At 44.0% G+C, this 22,254-nt stretch overlaps 1 protein-coding gene across 1 annotated transcript; it reads left to right on the plus strand.

The window, feature by feature from the left end:
- The first annotated feature begins 470 nt into the window (after positions 1 to 470).
- Positions 471 to 19,531, plus strand: ERFL (ETS repressor factor like). The gene is made up of 5 exons (XM_026715385.1): positions 471 to 534; positions 10,009 to 10,243; positions 15,377 to 15,566; positions 17,673 to 17,796; positions 18,906 to 19,531. Exons 1-5 carry the CDS (start codon positions 471 to 473, stop codon positions 19,529 to 19,531), a joined length of 1,239 nt encoding a protein of 412 aa, XP_026571170.1.
- The last annotated feature ends 2,723 nt before the right edge of the window (positions 19,532 to 22,254 follow it).

A 22,254-nucleotide genomic window follows, 5' to 3' on the forward strand; every position in this document is an offset into this window, starting at 1 on the left:
AAAACGCAGCACAGGTGATTTGTGGCTTTTATGCATGGGTTTGCCTCCCACCTACCTACCCCCACCCACCAAAGATTGCGCGGCGGGACTTTTTTTTTTCCTTGTGTGGAAACGTCGGGTCCAACTCCGCCGGGCCAGGATTGAAGCTCCAGTTGGGGTTCTCCCCTCCCTCCCTCCCTCCCTCGCCAACTCCGCCATCTCCCGGAGACTCCCTTCCCTGCCAGTGGGGGTGGGTAGGGGGATAGAGACACGGGACACACACACCCCGAAATGCGCAGTGCCTTCTCTCTTTCGCGCCCATCCCAAGTAGGTCGAGGAGAAGGGTGGGCGCCTCTCTGCTTTTTCCTCTCCTTTTTTTTCTTGTGCAAAATCGCGCCGGAGACCCCCCTTCCTCACTGCGCTTTCTCTCTCTCTCTCTCTCTCTCTCCTGTCTTCCCCCCACCTGCCTGCAGATAGAAGCTTCCCTCGCTATGGATTGTAACTGCGTCTCCGACCTGCTCCTCACCTCTCCTGTGCCGGCTCTCTGGACACCAGGTAATCCGGACCCTCGGGCTGGAGATTTACGACCGAAGCGGGGGAGGGGGGGCTTCCCAGGGCCTGCGCGATGGGGGTTAATCCGGGAGCCAAGGACTCAGCCGTGGGTAGTGGGTGCTGGATCCCCGGAATCACCTGAGCAGTGGCGGATTAAGGTTCACCGGTGCCCTTAAGCACTGACAAATCTTGGTGCCCCTCTACTGTACAAAAAAGAAGCCATCTTCTCAACTTTGTGGTGCCTCCTTTGGGCCTGGTGCTTAGTCTGCTTAATGGTTACTACACCCCTGCACCAGGGTGTTGGAGCCCCTTGGCCTCTAACTGTGCCTAGTTTACCAGCGGGTTAGGAAACTGCCTTTGGGGATGAAGGCTAGGCCTCCAACAGAGCCTGGCTGTCTTCACACAGCCTGCTTGACCTGTATACTGAATGGACTTCTAAACTGGGCCAGCATAAGACCCCCACCAACCAGTAACCAAAAGGCTGGGGTTCATAAATTGCTAATCCATGTGTCAGGGCTCTGACAATCCACGCCCCCATTCAAATCATAAGTCTCTAGCTGCATCTCTCAGAGTTAAAAAAAAAATCATTTATTTGGAGTGACCATGTCGGCGTGACCTGGATGCATCGTTCATTTCCCCTTTGACCCTGGTCTTCCTCCCAGCCCCTGGATGTATATTCTCCAATGGGACACATCCATAGTCAAGAGTCATCAGTCATGCTCTCCAGTAATAATCTTGCGTGCCAGAAGCTTCGGCCGCCAAGCAATTATCTATGAAGCATTTAAGGAATGCACTACGCCCCCCACTGCCTTTCTGCTGGCAACTCTAAAAGACCAGAGAAATATTTTTGAGTTGACACCACGGCTCTTAAAAGCTAACATGGTTCAAAGTAACCCTAGTTAAGAATGTTTGCCAAGGGCAACTCCATTTGGCTAAGCATGCGGCCTGAACGCAGGTAGACCGCCATCCTAAATACAGGTAGTGCTCAACTTACAACCTTTAGTGACTGTTACATATAAACCCAATCGTGGTGTTGGTTTAAGGTCGCCTCACAATCAGGAGGTTGTGAGTTCGATCCTAATTTGAGGCAGATCTCTCTCTCTCTCTCTGGGGCTCTTTGAGATATGCCTGCTGAATAAAACTCTGCATTGGCGACAGAAAAGGCATCCGGCCCGTAAATACTCGACTCCATTCAGTTGCCCAGACTCCACCCCCAAGGGATTAAGGGGTCATTAAAAGAGGGTGATAATGGTGTGGGTTTAAGGGAAGGCATGTCTGTAATTCAAACAATTGTCCTATTGAGATACAGGTAGACCTCGACTTACAACAGTTCATTTAGTGACTGTTCAATGTTACAACAGCACTGGAAAAAAGTGACTTATGACCATTTTTCACAGTTACAACCAGTGGTGGGATCATATATTAACACTACATTGCTAAGTCACTGTCCTCCCCAAAGAAACCAAAATTCCAGGTTTCAAGCTAACCAAGTCTAGCATGTTGTAAGAATGTAGCAGCAGGAGTTTTAGGTGATTTGGTTCTACCTGTTGCCTGAACCTCCCACAGACCCAGAAAACTTACCAGATCTGGTGCATTGATGCACTATCTAGTATAGTGTTAAACTAGATGAAATATTGTCATTAATAATAATGCAACGAAAAGGTAACCTCGGATAACGGCCAAGTTCTTTTTTAAATTGTCACCATGAAATTGAGAATGAAAAATTGTGTTTTGAGATTTCAGGTTTGAATATTAAAAAGAATTCTTACACACACACACATCCACACACACGCACACACACATATATATATACACTCTATTTTACTATATATTCATACCTGCGAACACACATGCTTTTGAACACTTGGCATTTCTTAATATTTTTAAGAAGGAAATATGAAACCAGGCCAGCTATCAGTTTTCTCCATAACACCCAAACCCGCATGCCAACTCTTCAAATGTTACTCCGTTTGCACATCAGTATTTTAAAACATCAAATATAAAATACTGTTGCATTCAGTCGTGTTGTTTTCCTCCAGCTTGTATAACTAAGTGTATAACTAAACCAAAATCCCATCCTGCACTTTTTATTTACTGATTTAGTGATTTAAAAGACAGGCCTCACTTTTCTTCACCCAAATTAAAGCATTTCCAGACAAAGGTAGCAATTAAACCAATGTAATTAATAAGAAGATGTAAGCAGACACGCTCAGAAAAATCATTACTTCCTTTTCTTTTGCAGCAAAATAAAGCCATCTCTTTCCCCAAATTATCTAAAATATTATGATTTTAGTAAGCATAGGGGGAAAAAAATAAATTTTCACAGGGGAAAGCTTGGCATCGTATTGAGAGCATAATCTTTCCCATACTGGAGGAAACTCAGTGATGGTGACATTTTTAAAAGTTGATTGGGATGAAAGAGGGGGAAAAAAATACAAATTTGGTGCCCAGCCGGCTGTTGAATGGATACTGGCTGCTGAGAATTATTTCTTCAAAATGTTTCTCTGCCCGGCTTTGCTTCTCGAAGTCAAATATCTAGTGGCTCTTTATCAAAATATTTTAGCCATCTGGGAACATTTTAGCAAATGGAAAACTGCAGGGGAGATTCCAGCTCTATCGCCAATAAATAAAAAAAAATAAATAAATAAAATTGGCAAGCCCCTCCGAACGCTGACAAGAGAACCAACTGCTGTTCAGATCACAACCCAGGGAACATGCCGAGAAATTGTCATGGTCCTGATTGTGTTCTTGCCTTCTGCCAGTTTGCAATAGGCAAACATTTCCACACACACACACACACACCCTTGTTCCATCCAAACAGCTATTAATTGCACCCTTTCCCTCCGAGCGGTGCCTCCCCCAGGAATCTAGATAGCTGTGAAGTTGATAGCTCCGAGCTGAAAGCTGGGGGCAATTGCGACAATCAAAGGGAAATGTTTTTAACCTGAGGCTGCCTTTCCCTTGCTCGGCCTCTGAGGAGTGAATCCTGCATGTTTCATTAGCCAGCTGCTTCAATCTTCTTTTCTTTCTTTTTTTTTCCCCCCTCCCTTCACAAAGGCTGATCGCGTTGAAGTAGGAAGGGAGAACGGGGTTCAACGGGGTTTCCTTGGGGCCGAGGATGCCTGCTAAAGGGAGGTTTTGAGAGAGTCAAAATGGCAGCCGCAACCATGGCATGGAAGCCCTGCCTGCTGGGTGTTAAGCTGCAGTTCGCAAGAGTTATCACACAAGCTTTTCCACAGTCAACTAAGTACTAAACTGGCACCAGATAAGGGGCAGCGGAATTCGGGAGAGGTTGGACTTGTTTGTGACAACATAAGGATTCTAGGCTAATGACTTACTAAACTCCACCCTCAGTTCTACTGCTCTTCTCCTGCACTGTCCACCGTGTAAAAAAAGGGGGGGGGCTTTGATTACATAATTTTGACTGCCATCTTGACTTTTTTTCAACCCCTCCTTCCCAGACTCTCCTTGTCACGGTATTTAGTATTCTAGAATTAGAATGAAAAGAACTTCCTTCTCCGTGTTCATGCATTTCTAGAGTCATTCTGGGTAGTTTATGACACTACTGTAAAAGTTACAACAGCCCTCAAAAAAGTGACTTAAGTCCAATCCTTGCACTTTCAACCATCCCAGGCAACATCCCCACAGTTGTGTGATTAAGATTTGGGCGCCTGAACAACCAGCATGTATTTATGATGGTTGCAGCATGCCAGCTTTCTGTGAACGCCATTTCTGTGACTTTCCCAACTGGCTTCCAACAAGCAAAATCAATGGTGGGTAAAGGTGGATTCATTTAACAACTGTGTGAGTCACTTAACAACAGCAGCAATACACTTCATATGTCACCATTCCAGCAAACCTCCATTCCACTCAATAACTCTGAGATAGACATCTCTCAAAAGTTCCTTTTGTTTGGATAGTAACTGGCACAACTGTGCAATCTCGAATCTGAAAGTTGCAGGCTTCCTTACAATAAGTACAAACTACAAAATGCACCCCCTGCACCCATCAATCACATCACATGGCCCAATCACCATCTGTCCCCATCCGTCCTCTCACTTATGCGCAACACAACCTGACCTTGAATCAGAAAAAGAATGCTATTACGCCTACCTAAATATACTCCAGTATATTCCCTCCTCCCACTCTCCCAGGCTCAGATGTGGCAGCGTGGGAGCATCTGGTCTCAATATGGCTTCCAAAGCTGACATCAAAACTGGGACAAAAAGAATTTTAAAATCAGTCGCTTAATCACCAGCCGGCTTAGCAACAGAAATTCTCGTCCCACTTGTGGTCATAACTTGAGGACTATTGGAATATTCCTGGTTCTCCTTTGCAAATGGGAAATCTCAGTTGATGCATAAGTGCTTGTACCTGCTCACTGTGTGACCTTGAAGCATCTGCTCTGCTCTTCACGGGGCATACAGTTAGTCCTCACTTTGCAACGGTTCTTTTTAGTGACTGTTCGAAGTTTCAGTGGCACTGAAAAAGGTGAAATACAATCGTTTTTCACCCTTAGGACTATTGCAGCATCCCCGTGGTCACGTGATTAAAATTCAGACATTTGGCAACTGTCTCACACTTATGATGGTTGCAGTATCCCAGGATCACGTGATCCCTTTTTGCGTCCTTCTGACAAGCAAAGTCAATGGGGGAAGCCAGATTCACTTAACAACCATGTTACTAAATTAACTGCAGCGATTTACTTAATAACAAGGACGGTGACAAAATCGGGCAAAACTCACTTAACAGCTGTCTTGTTTAGCAATAGAAAATTGGGGCTCATTTGGGGTCGTACGTTGAAGATGACCTTATTGGTTTTGCTTCCTGCTTGATTTGCAAAAGTGGATTACTTGACATAAATTTAAAATCAAGGCCTCTTTGGTTTTAACTAACTCAAGGCAATTTGTGCATTTTTTTTTTAAAAAAAAGGCAGGGAACAAATTAGTTCTTGTTACAGCCAAAGGATCTAGATATTTAACGGTTAATTAAGACAAAACTTACTAAATAAAATCAAGCGTGATGAATAGGGTAGAGCACGGTTTCTCAGCCTGAGCATGGATGTGGGAAATTCAATCGCCAGAATTCCCATTCAAAAATTTATTTTAATGCACGGCCTCTTTAAGTTAGCATCCGAATTTTGATCATCGGGCCCACAGGGACAGGTGTAAGTCAAAGATTACCTCTTTAGTGCAGTTGCCAAGAAAATTAATGGACATATTGATAAAGATTCCAGGGTTGGGCTATATGCTATTGTAGACTTGATTTGTGTTGAGGCAAAAAAAAATCCAAATTTCAGGAGTGGGTTGATGGGAAATGGAAGGAAGAACAAGTCAGGGCTTAATTAAACCATTTACACATCCTGCAGCAGCTGTAGAAAAAGTGGATTTCCCTCCTCAGGGATCATGAGGAAAGAAGCTCAAAATAAAAGAGCTGATATCACCACATTTTTATGCAACGCTATTGCTAGATTTGGAATATTGGTGCAGATCTATTCACTGGACTTCAAGAAGGCCGGTTGAGGGGTTAGAATGACAGAATAACAGAGTTGGATCTCTGAGATCTTCTAGATTATGCTAATAAATAAATGAAGCAGAGAATTGTGGTCGTTACATAGTAGGTAGTCCTTGACTTACAACAGTTCCTTTAGTCATGGTTCAAAGTTACAACGGCACTGGAAAAAAATGACTTCTGACCATCTTTCACACAACCGTTGCAGTATCCCCCCCATAATCACGTGATCAAAATTCAGATGCTTAGCAAGTGACTTGTATTTATCATGGTTTGCTGTGTCCCCAGGAGGTCGTGATCCCGTTTTGCGACCTCCTGACAAGCAAAGTCAATGAGGAAGCCAGATTCACTTAACAAACCACGTTTCTAACTTAACAACTGCAGTGATTAACAACGGTGGCTCAAAAAAAATCGTAAAAAGGGTTGAAATGTACTTAATACATATTTCACTCAGCAGCAAAAATTTGGGGCTCGGTTGTGTCATAATTCGAGACTACCCGTAGTGTTTTTTTTGTGGAGATTTAAGAAATAAATAGATAAAAATACGATCTCCAGGGCAGGTAGCAATAGCATGTCTGGAGAACTTTATGGCTGTCTCCACATAAGGTTTTATTAGAAAAGTCACAGTTGCTTGTTATTATTGCAAATATTCCTCACAAGAAAGTTCCGAAATCAAAATGTACCTGGCTCATTTTGTTAGGATATATGAGAGATCTAATCAGTTTTTTTTTTATGTTATTCATGAACATAAAATTTTTCTTTGTCTATCCTAAAAAAATCCTTCATGTTATTGCTGTATATGTGTGTTAAGGCGAAACCTTAAGTTTTAACCTCTTTATTGAATATTTGTTTCCTGGCCTTTCCATGAAATGCCAGCTTTGATTTAAAAATAAAACTGGACTGTGGGCCATTTTTAAAAAAAAAAATGGAAATATGAGGTAACAATGGCTGCAGGATTGTTATAGCTAACTTCTCATTTTCAGTAATTGGGCTGATTAAAATAGGTTAGTGCCAATGATGAAATTCAAATTTTTTTACTACCAGTTCTGTGGACTTTTAGGGACCAAGGAAGAAGGGAAGCATTGATGTGTCTTTCAGAACTGAACGGAGGCCAATAGGTTGATTGATGGTTGTAGGAATACTTCAAGGGGCTTCAGCCTTAGATCCATCAAGACTTTTTCAACATTTCAACATTTCTGGACCCTCCTGTTGGGTGTATGTGAGTGTCTGCCTTCCATCCTTTCCATGTGTCATCCTTCCTTACAGGTAGTCCTTGACTTACAAACAGTTCATTCAGTGACTGAAGTGACAACAGCACGGGAAAAATAACTTATGACCACTTTTCATACTTAAGACCATTGCAGCATCCCCATGGTCATGTGATCAACACTCAGGTGGTTGGCAACTGGTTCGTATTTATGGTGCTTGCAACATCCCGGACTTATGGGGTGGGATTCTGCTGGTTCGGACCGATTCGGGTGAACCCCTCGCTCTGAAGATCAGTTGTTCCTGAAGTGGTTCACTGTGGCAATCATGTAGGTCCACCCGCCCACCCAGGGGTGGGATTCAACTGGTGTTACTACTGGTTCATTGACTACGTTTTGCTACTCTGATGCCTGAGCTAGGCATAAAAACCTAAGCGGGGGAGGAAGATATATTTTTTTTCTTCCAACTAGCAAAGCACCCTCCCATCTCACTCTTGGCGAGCCATGGCATTCGCCTGATGTATAATAGAGAGGCCTTGGGGAAGGTGAATGCAATTTGCTGCAGGGGGGCCAAAGGTGCGTGGTGTAACTGAAAAATCAAGCCATCGATCAGCAGTTCATTATGCCTCTTAATGACAGATTCCTAGATAGAGGCACAGATCGGAGGAGGCCAGCTTGACCTCGCCTGCACCGGAGAGATCTGGTACCTTCTGCCTTGAAGGTCTGTCCTCTGCTGAGTTGGAGCCAGCTTTTTAGCTGTGATTAATGTGGATGGTAGGTGGAAGCGGAGGTGAGCCAATTGGCTATCCCAATGCCCTAGAGAGGCCTTTGTTTAAACGCTGGGTCAGGTGGTTATGAAAGCCCACTGCAGAATTAAGAAGAGTGCAACGTTGACGTCCTCAAGCACTTCTTAAAGCTGCCAAGGTTGAAAACCATTGTATCATAGACCCATTTCCTGGAAAGACTTGGGTGAAGTCATGTTCTACTGGCAGAAAGCAGAAGTAAATAGGGAAATCAAAAATTCATTATTAAATACCTTATTTTAAAAAGAAAGAAAGAAAATTCAACAACTCTAAAAGAGGATTCTGCTTTAAGCTTAGTACACAAAATTGTCTGCTACAACGTCCCACCTGTCAATGATTACTTCAGCTTCAACCACAATAACACATGGGCAAACAATCGATACAAACTCAAAGTAAACCGCTCCAAACTCGATTGCAGAAAATAGGACTTTGGCAACGGAGTGGTCAATGGCTGGAACTCCTTACCTGACTCTATTGTTACATCCTCAAACCCCCAGAACTTTAACCTTAAACTGTCCACGATGGACCTCACTCCACTCCTAAGAGGTCTGGTGCATAAGCGCACCAGCACGCCTACCGTCCCAGTCCTACCGTTCCCTTTTATTCGTACTCATTTATTATGTATATACTTATACCTGTTTATATAAACATATATGTTTATATGTTATGTTCATACTTATGTTCATACATGTTTTCTCACATATGCTTGACAAACTAAACTAACTAACTAAATAAATAAAATAAAACTACGTGGAATGGGAGATTGTAGATCAATTAATTGGTGAAAACCAAAGTTATTTCAGAACAAAGATTGTGCACATGTGCACATGTTGTCTTTCTCTCTTACACACGCACACACACACACACACACACACACACATTATTGTAACTTAGAAAGCAGAGTCTGTGCTAGTTCACTCAGTGTGTCTCAGTTCAGATTGCTTTTCCTGAAGCCAGCTATCTGATGCTATCCAGGTGTTTTCAGAAATAAATCCCACAGGGTTCTATGAGATTTAAGTTCCAAGTAGCTGCAAAATTGTAGTAGACTACGTGAGTGGAGGAAATCTATGGGCAAGCTCTGCCTAAGTCTTAATTCATGATTCTACTTTTTCTTCCTCCCCATTTTTTCCCCATTTTTTCTATGCTTCTTATACATGAAGCGTTTTCACACGATGCCAATTATTGTCTATATGTTGTTGGGTTTGTTTGTTTTTTAAGAAAATGTATGTACCTGCTGTGGGGTCCTTGGTGCTCTCTGATCTTGGTTGTTTTCTTCCAGAAGTTTCATTCCCCAACTAGGTAACATCATCAGTGCTAGAAGGGAGCGGGGTTTGCTCTCTGAACAAACAGAGACAAACACAGAAAGCAAACCCCACTCCCTTCTAGCACTGATGATGTTCCCTAGTTGGGTAATGAAACATCTGGAAAAAAAAGACAACCCAGCTCAGACAGCACCAAGGACACCGCAGTTCTCCTCCTCCCCTTCTCCTGTTCCAGAAAGGTTGGACTTCTTTGTGGCAACATAAGGATTCTAGGCTTATGGCTTACTTAACTCCACCGCCAGCTCTATCTGCTCTTCTCCTACTCTGTCCCCCATTTTTTTTAAAAAAAGGGGGGGAGCTTTGATCACAAAAAGCAAACCCCACTCTATTCTAGTCTAGCACTGATGATGTTCCCTAGTTGGGTAATGAAACGTCTGCAAGAGAACAGCAACCAGGCTCAAGAGAACACAAGAAACCCCACAGTTTAACCTGAGCTACAAATATTTTCCCCTACTCAACCTTATATTCCATAAGAGTATTGTGCAGATGAAAGCAAGTGAACCTACAAGTGTAAAAGGGGGAAAAAGTTGTTCTTTATGGAACAATAGGATTTTTAAAAAATATATATAAATGAAGTCAGATTAGCTAGTTAAGACTTGTGACCTGCAATCCGTTAATTATTCTTTTCACGGGCAGGTTTTGCTTTTCCTGACTGGGCCTATAAACCTGAGTCGAGTCCTGGTTCCCGTCAGATCCAACTCTGGCATTTTATCCTGGAGCTCCTGCAGAAGGAAGAATACCAGAACGTCATTGCTTGGCAGGGAGACTATGGCGAATTCGTCATCAAGGACCCGGATGAAGTGGCCCGCCTATGGGGTATTCGTAAATGCAAGCCCCATATGAACTACGACAAGCTGAGCCGGGCTCTGAGGTAAGACATGGGGAAGATAAAGAGATTTTGGCTCACGCACACGTTTATTTGAAAAACAAGTCTTATTCTATTGCAACGCTGGGAATTGTTTTCATTCCCAGCTGGTAATGAATCTCAAACACTCCCTCGAGATAAGCACCCACCTTTCTGTCCTGTGAATTGCTGCCAATAACAGAAGTGTCCAATGAACTAGAAAGAAAGCCAACCAAAGTACAAAAGAGCGTCAAGAATGAGTCTGAACCGAACGAACGACTTTGCTTCCTGCAAAGAGTTCGTCCTTGAGGTCTGCCTTTATACCTTATGGGAGGGGCAATCATTTCCCAGCCTTACTCCTGAGTCACCCCTTTTGTTTCAGCTGCTCTCGCCTTCTAGCAGCTCTGTGCACACACACACACACACACTGGGAACAGGCTCCCCTGGGTCCTCTGCCTCGCTGCTGCCAGATTCCAAAGGCTCCGGAGGCAGCACCCCACTCCCAGATGCCCCATCTCTGCATCGGATGCAGGACCCTCGTCCGAGTCCTCTCCAGACTCCCGGACTGGTCCCCGTTCTTCCCCATTGCCTGATCCCACTGCCATCTGCACAGGCTGCCGGTAAACCACAACGTATCTGGAACTGAGGGGAATCGGGTCTACTGCAATGTTTCTCAGCCTAGACAATTTTGAAGATCTGTGGACTTCAATTCCCAGAATTCCCCAGGCACCATGGACTTCTGGGAGTTGAAGTCCATTGATCTTAAAGATGCTACAGTTGGAAAAAACCACCGTTCTCAGGTGAGGAAGGGTACAAAAGCTTGAGATTAGGTTTTCAGAGTCCCCATCTATCCTGCTATATAAACCTGCACCCAGTTCTCATTTAAAGCGAGAATCGGGATTCTACAAGATTTGAAGCAGACCTAATTTTGTAGAAAAGCTGATTAGATTTCAGTGGATCTACATGGCTTTAACACCCAAAAATCCAAGTTAAGGATAGTTCATATGCACAACAATGGAATACTTAAGAGATCCCAACAGAGGAAAGTGTTATTTTTTTAAAAAAATTAGAATATGCTGAGTTGGATAGATTAACATTGAAAACAAAAGATAAGGAAGAAACAGAACACTTTTAAACATGAGAGATATTTTACCAATGGCTAACTAACAGAAACAGAAGTTAGGAACTACAGTAAATAGATTTAAAAGATAATATAAAAAAAATATTTGTATTGAAAATTTTAAAAGATGGATAATCTAATTGTATTTTGTGATTAATATTGACATGTTTATTATGATTATGATGAATATTGTTGTATTTCTACTTAAAACTGTGCCCAGACAAACATGCTGTTCAGATAGATATGTTTATTAAAAGAAAATATCAATAAAACATATAGTTTAAAAAAAAAGGATAGTTCATTATGGATAAAATCTGCCTATATGGTGGCTAAGAATTAACACTAATTTGATAAAACATAATCAGCCTCATGGGATAAAACCAGTTGTAATTCCAGATTTTGAAAAACTTGAAGGCGAATTTTATTCAAATGCAAGATCCCATAAATGCTTAGGCGGATTTTACACTGCTTTCCTTCCACGATTATACAGGTAGTCCTTGACTTACAACAGGTCATTTAGTGACCTGTTACAACGGCACTGAAAACAGTGACTTATGACCATTTTTCACACTTGTGACCATTGCAGCATCCCCCTGGTCATGTAACCAAAATTTAGAGGCTTGGCAATTCATATTTATGATGGTTGCAATGTCCCAGGGTCATGTGATTCCCTTTTGCAACCTTCTGACAGGCAAAGTCAACGGGGAAGCTGGATTGGCTTAACTGGGTTACTAACTTAACAACTGCAGTAATTCACTTAACGAAGGCGGCAAGAAAGGTCGTAAAATGGGATAAAATTCGCTTAACAACTGTCTCGCTTAGCAACAAAAATGTGGGGCTCAGTTGCAGGCTTAAGTCAAGGAATAGAATAGAACAGAATAGAATAAGGAATAGGAATAGGAATAGGAATAGGAATAGGAATAGGAATAGGAATAGAATAGAATAGAATAGAATAGAATAGAATAGGAATAGAATAGGAATAGGAATAGGAATAGGAAGAGGAAGAGGAAGAGGAAGAGGAATAGAATAGAATAAGGAATAGGAATAGGAATAGAATAAGGAATAGGAATAGGAATAGGAATAGAATAGAATAGAATAGAATAGAACAGAACAGAACAGAACAGAATTCTTTATTGGCCAAGTGTGTTTAGACACACAAGGAATTTGTCTTGGTGCAAATGCTCTCAGTGGACATAAAAGATACATTCGTCAAGAGTCAAGAATCATAAGGTACTATCTGTAATGGTGTTACGATCTTGTTTGAGATCAAAATTTTCAATCATACAGAGCTGCTATTCACACAGTATTAAGCATATGACCAGGGGAAGAATAACAGAATGATTTCATTTATCCCAAACTGTACACCGTTCCTGAAGAAAAGACCTGTTGAGAATGTAATTGTCTTTCAAGGTTTGTACAAGCAAATTCAAAATTATTTAAACTGGATTCCATGTTTTAACGTAGCATGAAAAATATAATTATTACAGGGTTCGGGGCTCTGTGATAAAATGCAGCTAAGAAGAACAACTGAAAAGGGATTGATTTAAGTCTCCCTGGTCTTAAATTAGGGATGCAGCAGCTCAGTGGCTAGGACGCTGAGCTTGTCAATCAGGAAGGTTGGCAGTTCGGTGGTTCAAATCCCTAGCGCCGCATCACAGAGTGAGCTCCCATTACTTGTCCCAGCTTCTGCCAACCTAGCAGTTCGAAAGCACGTAAAAAATGCAAGTAGAAAAATAGGGGCCACTTTGGTGGGAAGGGAACAGCGTTCCATGTGCCTTTGGCATTTAGTCTTGCTGGCCACATGACCACGGAGACATCTTCGGACAGCACTGGCTCTTTGGCATTGTAATGGAGATGAACACTGCCTCCCAGAGCCAGAAACGACTAGCACAGATGTGCAAGAGTAATCTTTACCTGTCTTAAATTTGCTTCTATAAAAACAATGTTAGTAAGAAAGGTTGGAGTAATAATAATTTGTGAACTCGTATGCTGTACCTTAAAAATTCTGGGCAGCTTCCAATAATCACAGGAAGAAATTAGAAAAATGTATCTGCATATTAATGCCAACTTCCAGTGCCTGAATGTTTAACCGATTAATTTTAAAAAGCAAGACTTTGAAAATGGACAGCAATTCCAGCATAAGGACTCAAAAAAAAAAGTTTAAAAAGTTCAAAAGAGGAATTCTCTCCATATGAAGGATGATCTGTGGCATTTTAAAGGAGTTTGCATAAGGCTCATTCATCATCTAACTCCATAGAAGCCATAGAATTATTATTATTATTATTTTTTGGCTTCGGAGAATGGTTGGCGTATTTATAAGCACTTTTGATTAATTAAGTGGCCTACCAAAACTCTTATGATTAATTAGCAAAACTTCCGTGATGTAGCAGCAACCCTGCCAAATATAACTCATACCTGTAATGTCCGTTTATCATCCTGTCATGTCATAAACAGCACATTCCTTCTCAGGTGTCAAAAAATCCGCAACCCTCAGCTTTCTTCTACCACTTCAAAATGCATGATAAAACCCACAAGAGCTCCATGGTTACCTTCTCCATAATTGATCGACAGCAATATTTGTTATCGCTTATTAATTAACTGGCCGCTTGAGATTCCTCTTCCCTAATTAATATTTATGAGGAGCTAAGCGCTATTGACACTTCCTATTAACTCAGCCTGGGAATCCACCACGGCTTTGCCCAGTAAATAAATTCTAAAAAGACGCCCTAGTAAACCCACAGGAGAAACTCAAAAGAGATGTGTTGCTAGCACAGACGAAAGGGAACTTGGTGGTGATATGCCACGGCTTGCTAGGGGGCGCTTTATTTGAAATCATGCTGATTTCTTCAAATATACCACCAGGGGGAAGTACACTGCAAGAAAGAAAAAGTGATTTAATCTCCTTTCCAAAAAGAATGCCAACCAGTTTTATTTAATTGGTATTTTCTCCCATGTGGCTAAATTGTTGCTGAAAGAAAAAAAAGGATCTAAGATTCTATGATTTATTTTAGCTATCATCTCTATAGAATTTAGACAGAGCATTCCCCGTGAGTTTTTAAAAGGCAGCTTGTCTATCGCTGTTACATGCGTGCAAATATGGATCAAATCGTTTTGAATCAAATGCAGTGCTTTGGCAATTGATATTAGAAAATGCTTTTATCTTTTGGAGTTTGCCTTATTCTACCCCAGACTCTTAGCTTGAATCAGAGTTGGATGACTTTGATTAAGAGAATGAAGGAGAGAGAAGTGGATAGGAGTCTCCCATCGCTCCACAAGATGGGATTCCAAACCAGCATTAGGAATTATTTTCAAGACTCCAGATCAATTGCCTCACATATTTTGAAATCTGCTGTTGGACAATGCAGCATGAAGTTTCTTGAGTTTTATTTCTTCTTCTTCTTCTTCTTCTTCTTCTTCTTCTTCTTCTTCTTCTTCTTCTTCTTCTTCTTCTTCTTCTTCTTCTTCTTCTTCTTCTTCTTCTTCTTCTTCTTCCTCTTCCACTTCCTCTTCCTCCTCCTCCTCCTCCTCCTCCTCCTCCTTCCTTCCTTCCTTCCTTCCTTCCTCCCTCCCTCCGTCTTTTTTCTGCTTCTTTAAAGATTTTGATTAAAGATTTTGGGTGTGGCTGTGATTTGAGGATTTCCTTCCCTCCCTCCCTCCCTTCCCCCTTCCTCCTCCCCCTCTTCTCCTTCCTTCTCCTCCCCCTCCCCCTCCTCCCTTTCTCCTTTCTCCTTTTTCTTTCCTGATGGTGATGAAGAAGGAGGTTAAACATTCTGGGTGTGGCTGTAATTTGAGGAGTTTTGTTTTCCTTTTTTTTTTTTTTGCTCCTAATTAAATGCAGGATGGATGATGCAAAATAAGTGGAAGCCCATTGACTTATTTCCGGCATGTTGTTTTAACCACAGAATGGACCTGTTCTGAGAAAGCCACTCCCATCCGGTGCCTTTTTCTGATGTACAGCATATTCCGCCATTACTTATGGAATGAGGGATTTATATCCCATCCACCAACCGCTAACTCAGCATCTCCACTACTTTCTGCAGGTATTACTACAACAAGCGGATTCTCCACAAGACCAAAGGGAAACGCTTCACCTACAAGTTTAACTTCAGCAAAGTGGTCTTGGTTAATTACCCGCTCCTGGACATGGCTGCCAACTCCCCATTTCTTCTCACTCAGAACCCTTTCAACGGGAGCAACCACGGAGCCGACTGCACCCCGTTAACCACTGAGGTATGACCTGCAAGAGAGAGAACAGAGCTAGAACATAAGGGTACGTGCGGAAGACCTTGGGGAGAGCGGGAGGAGATGGGAGAGAGAGAGAGATGAGGCCTAGGGCAGGGGTCTCCAACCTTGGCAACTTTGAAAACTTGTGGGCTTTGTTCAGAGTATTGCAGCATAAATTCGGCACCAGAAAAGTAAACACAGATGGCTGAGTCTTCCTTTAACTTCTTTATAAACACATGAAGTAAATTTTACAATACCAGTTGTAGATTTCTCCAACATGGAGCAAACAGAAGTAGACATGTTACAAGTGCAGAGCAGAACAGAAACTCAACTTCAGGAAACAAGCAAGCAAGTTAGTTTCTCTTTCACTTTAGAGCTGAGCACAGGACAGAGATAAACCACACCCAAATTCTCTAAGTTTCAGCCCTCTGTTTAGCTCTCATTGGCTGACTTTGTTACTAAGCTTTATTCTAGTTCATGAATATACTCTGACAGACTTCAACTCCCAGAATTCCTCTTCCATGGTTGCAGGAACTGGGCATGGCTAGTCTAGTGAAAAGGAGTACCAGGGGAGACAGGATAGCGGTGTACAGATATTTGAGGGACTGCCACAGAGACAAAGGGGTCGAACTATTTTCCAAAGTGCCCAAAGGCCAGACAAGGAATAATGGATGGAAACAGATCAAGGACAGATTCAACCTGCAAATAATGAGAAATTTTCTGACAGCGAGGACAATCAACCAACGAAACAGAAGCTGCCTTTGGAAGTTGTGGGAGTTTCATCCCTGGAAACTTTCAAGAAGAGATTGGACTGCCATCTGTCAGAAATGGTGTAGGGTCTCCTGCTTGGGCAGGGGGTTGGACTAGATGACCTACAAGGTCCCTTCCAGCTGATTATCTGTAACTCCAGAAGGGTCATTTTTTTACGGCATGCTTACCTGAACCAAAAATATATTCTGGTTAATTGAGGGCCACGAACTAAAGATCTTCAACTCCCAGAATTCCTCTTCCATGGTTACAGGAACTGGGCCTGGCTAGTTTAATGAAGAAAAGGACCAGGGGAGACAGGATAGCATATTCCAATATTTGAGGGGCTGCCACAGGGAGGAGGAAGGGGTCAGGCTATTCTCCAAAGCACCCAAAGGCCAGACAAGGAATAATGGATGGAACCTGAGCAAGGAAAAACTTTCTGAGAGTGAGAACGATCAACCAACGAAACAAAAGTTGCCTTCAGAAGTTGTGGGAGCTTCATCCCTGGAGGCTTTCAAGAAGAGACTGGACTGTCATCTGTCAGAAGTGGCGTAGGCTCTCCTGCTTGGGTCGGGGGGTTGGACTAGATGACCTATAAGGTCCCTTCCAACTCTGTTAATCTAATCTAAAGTCTTAAAGTTGCCAAAGTTGGAGGTCCTGGCCTAGGGAATGGTCACAGAAGAGAAGGCACAGCCTGCAGCTGCCTAATGGGCAGAGAAAGAGACACAAGAAAGGATTCTCTCTAACTTCTTGGGTTATAAAAGAGACCAGACAGGAGATTGGTCCTATCAGAGTTACACAACCAGATGCGCTAATTCTACTTTATTTTAAGATCACCTTAACGGAATCGAATGACCAGTGATTCAAAAATTTTTACTAGCAGTTCTGTGGTTGTGGTTTGGTGGACGTGGTGTGGCTTGGTGGGCGTGGCAGGAGAAGGTTACTGCAAAGCCCCCTTTCCCTCCCCACCCCACTAACCTGCTTTCCAGCTCCGTTCTCCTGTGCAGGGCAACAAAAGAAGACCCAGCCAATCAGCTGGGACTTGGGAGGCGGAGAATAGATGGGGGGTGGGGCCAGTCAGAGGTGGTATTTGCCAGTTCTCCGAACTACTCAAAATTTCTGCTACCGGTTCTCCAGAACTGGTCAGAACCTGCTGAATGCCACCTCTGATGGGATTTGCTAGACAACTGTCATGATCAGTTTAACCATGGCAAAAAAAGCATGGTTAACAACAGGCACGTGAACTAGATGTGCTTGGTGCTAGGAAGATGAGCGACAGGTGTTCAAGGTTCTCTCACTGTCTCCAACCCTTCCCTCTCTCCTTTGCTGCGATCTCTCGCCTGCTGGATTCGATCTCCCCAGACCTTGCAAAGCCTCTTCTCCAGCCCTCGCTTGGGGGATCCCGCCAGCCGCACCCCACTCTTTGAACGTCAGCCAGAACCAGAGAAGCTGAGGCTGGATGCAGCCTTCCCCTTCTTGGGATCAGGTGAGTGTGTGTGTGTGTGTCTGGGTGGGTTTAGGCTGGGGACCAAGGGGCTAAAGACATTATATAAAAGGCTTTTTCCTTCCTTCCTTCCGTCTCTTACATTCTTTTCCCTCCTTCCTTCTTTCTCTTTTATATTCTTTTCCTCCCTCCCTTCCCTCCTTCCTTCCCTTCTTCTGTCTCTTACAGTATTTTCCTTCTTTCCTTCCTTCCTTCCATCTCTTCCGTTCCCTTCCTTCCTTCCTTCCTTCCTTCTTGTCTCTTATATTATTTTCCTTCCTTCCTTCCTTCCTTCCTTCCTTCCTTCCTTCCTTCCTTCCTTCCTTCCTTCCTTCCTTCCTTCCTTCCTTCTCTTGTTCTTTTCCTCCTTCCTTCTTTCTCTTTTATATTCTTTTCTTTCCTTCCTTCTTCCTCCTTCCTTCCCTTCTTCTGTCTCTTATATTATTTTCCTTCCTTCCTTCCTTCCTTCCTTCCTTCCTTCCTTCCTTCCTTCCTTCCTTCCTTCCTTCCTTCCTTCCTTCCTTCCTTCCTTCCGTCTGTCTCTTCATTCTTTCCCTCCTTCCTTCTTTCTTTTATATTCTTTCCTTCCTTCCTTCCTTCTCCTCCTCCCCCTCCCTCCCTCCCTTTTATACCTTGCCTTTATTATTTTTACAAATAGCTCAAGGTGGCAAATATATCCAACACACCTTCCTCCTCCTATTTTCACAACAACCCTGTAAGGGAGGTGGGTTGGGCTGAGAGAGAGGGACTGGCCCAAAGTCACCTAGCTAGCATCTCTGCCTAAGGTGGGACTAGAACTCCCAGATTCCTGTTCATTGGCCCTAAGTCACCTAAACTGGCTTTCATGCCTAAGACGGGCTAGAACTCCCAGTCACCTGGCGATCGGCCCAAAGTCACCCAGCCGGTTTTCGGGACTAAGGTGGGAGTAGAACTCAGAGTCTCTGGGGGTTTTGTTTTAGCCTGGGGCTTTGACTACCAGACCAGACTGGCTGAACGCTAGATTTCAAAGGATATTGATATTATATTGGAAATTATGCCGTCTCAAACACATTTATCCAATTCTTGGTCTGAGCACGGAGTGTCTGCTCACCTCTCTTTCCTTCTCTCCACAGGTATGGCTGGCTACACGAAACCCCCCAGTTTGCTGACTCCTTATGGCCGGAACACTTCCTTTCCGGAATATCCTTGGAATTTTAACCCTTACCTGTCCAGCACTTTCCCCCTGAACAGCTCCAAGTTGCCCACCTCTCTCTATTCCCCTCATTTCTACCCCAACCCTTTGTCTGGCTCCCTGGCCCAACTTCCCACGCCCCTCTCCCTCCTGACCAACGAAAACCCCGAGAGAACCGCGGCCCTGGCGGGGAGCTCCGTGCCCCGGCTCTGCCTCCCGACCCATAGCGCAACTCTGCCCCTCCGCGGGGACGTCCACGGACCGAGCGCTCGCACTAAGGAATTGCTGGGCCCCAGGCCATCCAGCCCATCCGGGGTAGCTCGAGGGGCTAAAGAGGACCCAGGGTCCGATTCCGAGTTGGAAATCACAGATTTGAGTGAATGCAGTTCGGAAAACGAAGGCTGCGACTTCAGCCCCGACAGCCTGGAGACGTTAGAGAGCCAGGTGCCCAATTACAAGCGGCTGGAGGGCGAGCGGACGGCCAGAGCAAAGTCCACTCCGCTTGATGGGGAGGTGGGGGTCAGCCTGGCCCTTATCAAGCAAGGCAAGGCTCTTGCGAGCAGTTGAAACCGAGCCCTCAAGGAGCTTGATGGTTGGTCCGTCTCTGGTCTGTTTCCCCCCCCCCAATTCAAAACCAAGGTTAAAGGAAACAACTAAGCCCGCCCCCTGTGTCCCCTCGATGTCTATTTTTATAGGGAAAGTTCTATTCAAGGAATATACTGAGTCTAACCCCACCCCAACCCATACAACAAGGCTCTTCAAACTTGGCAAGCTTAAGACTTGTGGACTTCAACTCCCAGGATTCCCGAGCTAACATGACTGGAGGAGGAGGAATTCTGGGAGTCGAAGTCCACAAGTCTTCAAGTTTGAAGTGCCCTGCCATACAATCACCCCTCCTCCAGTCCTTCAGACGAGGCTGGGATTTTCTCACTGCTTAAAAAAAATGATCAATGATGCCAGGAAAAAAATAATAAAAAGACCATCTCTTGAAGCCTGGGGCTGGAGAATGAGGGTAGTGGTTGAAAAGAGACCCCCTCCCCCAGATCCCACCTGCCTGGCTGACCGATCTGAGTTTCCTGGTCACACCTTTCCTGCCCTTCCCCCTCCCAAATTTATTTCCTTGGAGAGGCTGCGCTCAGTTCAAAGCCCCCGTTGCCACCACCGTCCATCTCAGACCGTCTCCACAATGGACCTCCCTGTTCATGGACTGGCCAGTTCCGCAACCGCGGGGCGCGGGAAAAAGTTCCCAATTCAAGAAAAAAGTTCCTATCTCAAAGATAAAATGTGCAATAGCTTCTTTTTTTTTTTTAAAGAAAAACCTGGTCATGGAGACCTGTAGAAAGAATCAGTTTGATTGTGGTGACAAGGAGAAAAAAAACCCCCAAAGTTTCTCTACCTTCAGCCAGCTTGGTCCACTGATTTTGGTCCCCCAAAATCAAGCATCTACCAGAGATGAACATCTACCCAAGGATCCTACCAGGATCTTTCTCTAACTAATCACGTTTATTAAAAGGTTATGCCTTTTAGCCCTCGTAGACATAACACAGCTCTCCTCCTACGGAATTCACTGAAATCTCTCCCAGGCAAATTGTCTGAACAGAATGCAGGAGAATTTGCTGGCAAATCCGGAGTGGCTGAATTCTGTTTTCCTCCCTTGCGGGTGTCCTTAGCAGTAATTTAAGAAAGGTAGCCCGTTCCTTTGGTCCCAGGTGAAACTTAAAGGCTGCCCGGTTTTGCAAATTTGTACCTCCTGTCATTCAAAGGGTCAGCTAGAACAGGTGTCGCCAACCAGTGGGCTGGGGACCACTGGTGGTCTGCCAGAAAATTTTGGTGGCCTGAAGAGAAAAGTTACTCCCAAAGCAATTAATCCAGGCTGCCTGGGAACACAAGGCCCGTGGAAACACAAGGCTTGCGTTGCTTGCATTGCAAAAAAACACGAGGTAGTGAGGGGAGTGGGGAAAAGGTGGAGGTGAGGAACTTGCCCCACTCGCCCTACACACCTCACCTGGCCACAGGGCTGCTTCTTTCTTCTTCTGCTTTTGGCTGCACGCAAGGAAAGCAGCAAAAGTCGTTCTTTCTCTCCCCCAAACTCTGCCAGAAATGAGTCTTTGGGACCCTGCAAGGCCTCCTTGCTCCAAAAGGTTCTGCCGGCAAGTCTCACAAAGATCATTTCTGGTGGAGTTTGGGGGAAGAGAAAGAAAGATTGCTGCTGCTTCTGCTGCTTTCCTTGCATGAAGCCAAAAGTCTCTCCTCTCCACCACCACCACCACCCCCGAGAACAAAGCTGGAGATGGTATCTTGCCATCCCCAATAAAGAATAATCGATCGGTAGGAAAACCGGGTGGGGAATTTTCCTGCAGACTTTTTGTGGGATTTCCCCAGAGTCTCTGGCCTGTGAGTTTGGTGGTCCCTGAGGTCCAAAAGGTTGGTGACCCCTGAGCTAGAACGCATATTGAGGTTTATAAATCAGGATTCACATACAGGTAGTCCTCGACTTACAATTGGGAATTTCTGTTGCTAAGCAAAGGCAGTTAAGTGACCTTTCTCCAACTAATCCCCATGTTACTTTTTCTTTTTTTGCCAACGTTGTTAAGTGAATCATTGCAGTTAGGTGAATCATGCAGTCATTAAGTGAATTTAGTGACTTTCCTGGTCAGAGGTCAGCTGGAAATGTTGCAAATAACGATGACCTGACCCCAGATGCTATAACTACCCTAAATACATGTTGATTGCCAACTGCCCAAATTTTAATCACAAGGATGCTGCAAAGATGCAAAAGGACCGAATCATGTTTTTTTTCAGTGCTGTGGCAACTTCCAGCAGTCACTAAAAGAATGGTTGTAAGTCGAGGATTATCTCTGTGGGCAGCCAACTGTTGCTGGGTATAATTGTTCTTTACATTTGACATTTTTCGGAGCGCAACTGAGTAGGAAGCGTACCTCTTTAAGGGTTAACATCTGGAGATGTTACGGAGTGGCCCCAACCAAGGAAGCATATATCGGCTTGGTTAATGGCTAGGAACAGCTGGTTAATCCAGCTGCACTTCAAAATTAGGAGGCTGGAACTTGGGGGAAGAGAAGGCGCCAGTCAATTTGCTTTATTCCACGCTCCCATCCTGAACTTTTTGGAGTGCAATATCGTCTTGTCTATTCTGGTGTGACCTTTCTGTAAACATACTCACCCCACACGCACCCCCGCTTTCTCCAAAGCGAGCCAACACCACTTTCACCCTCATCGCTGTGCTTGTGACTCCGTGTTTTAAACAAGAGAAACGAAACTGTACTTTGTGT

The sequence above is a fragment of the Pseudonaja textilis genome, chromosome 10 (genome assembly GCF_049901715.1).
Source record: "Pseudonaja textilis isolate UNSWEBS1 chromosome 10, rPseTex1.2, whole genome shotgun sequence".
In the NCBI taxonomy this organism is placed as follows: domain Eukaryota; kingdom Metazoa; phylum Chordata; class Lepidosauria; order Squamata; family Elapidae; genus Pseudonaja; species Pseudonaja textilis.

Bases quoted from the DNA above. Each gene is read 5' to 3' on its own strand.
- ERFL (XM_026715385.1), top strand. From the start codon at position 471: ATGGATTGTAACTGCGTCTCCGACCTGCTCCTCACCTCTCCTGTGCCG. The intron at 15,567-17,672 runs GTATGACCTGCA...CGATCTCCCCAG, and splicing joins GCACCCCGTTAACCACTGAG to ACCTTGCAAAGCCTCTTCTC. The intron at 17,797-18,905 runs GTGAGTGTGTGT...TTCTCTCCACAG, and splicing joins CTTCCCCTTCTTGGGATCAG to GTATGGCTGGCTACACGAAA.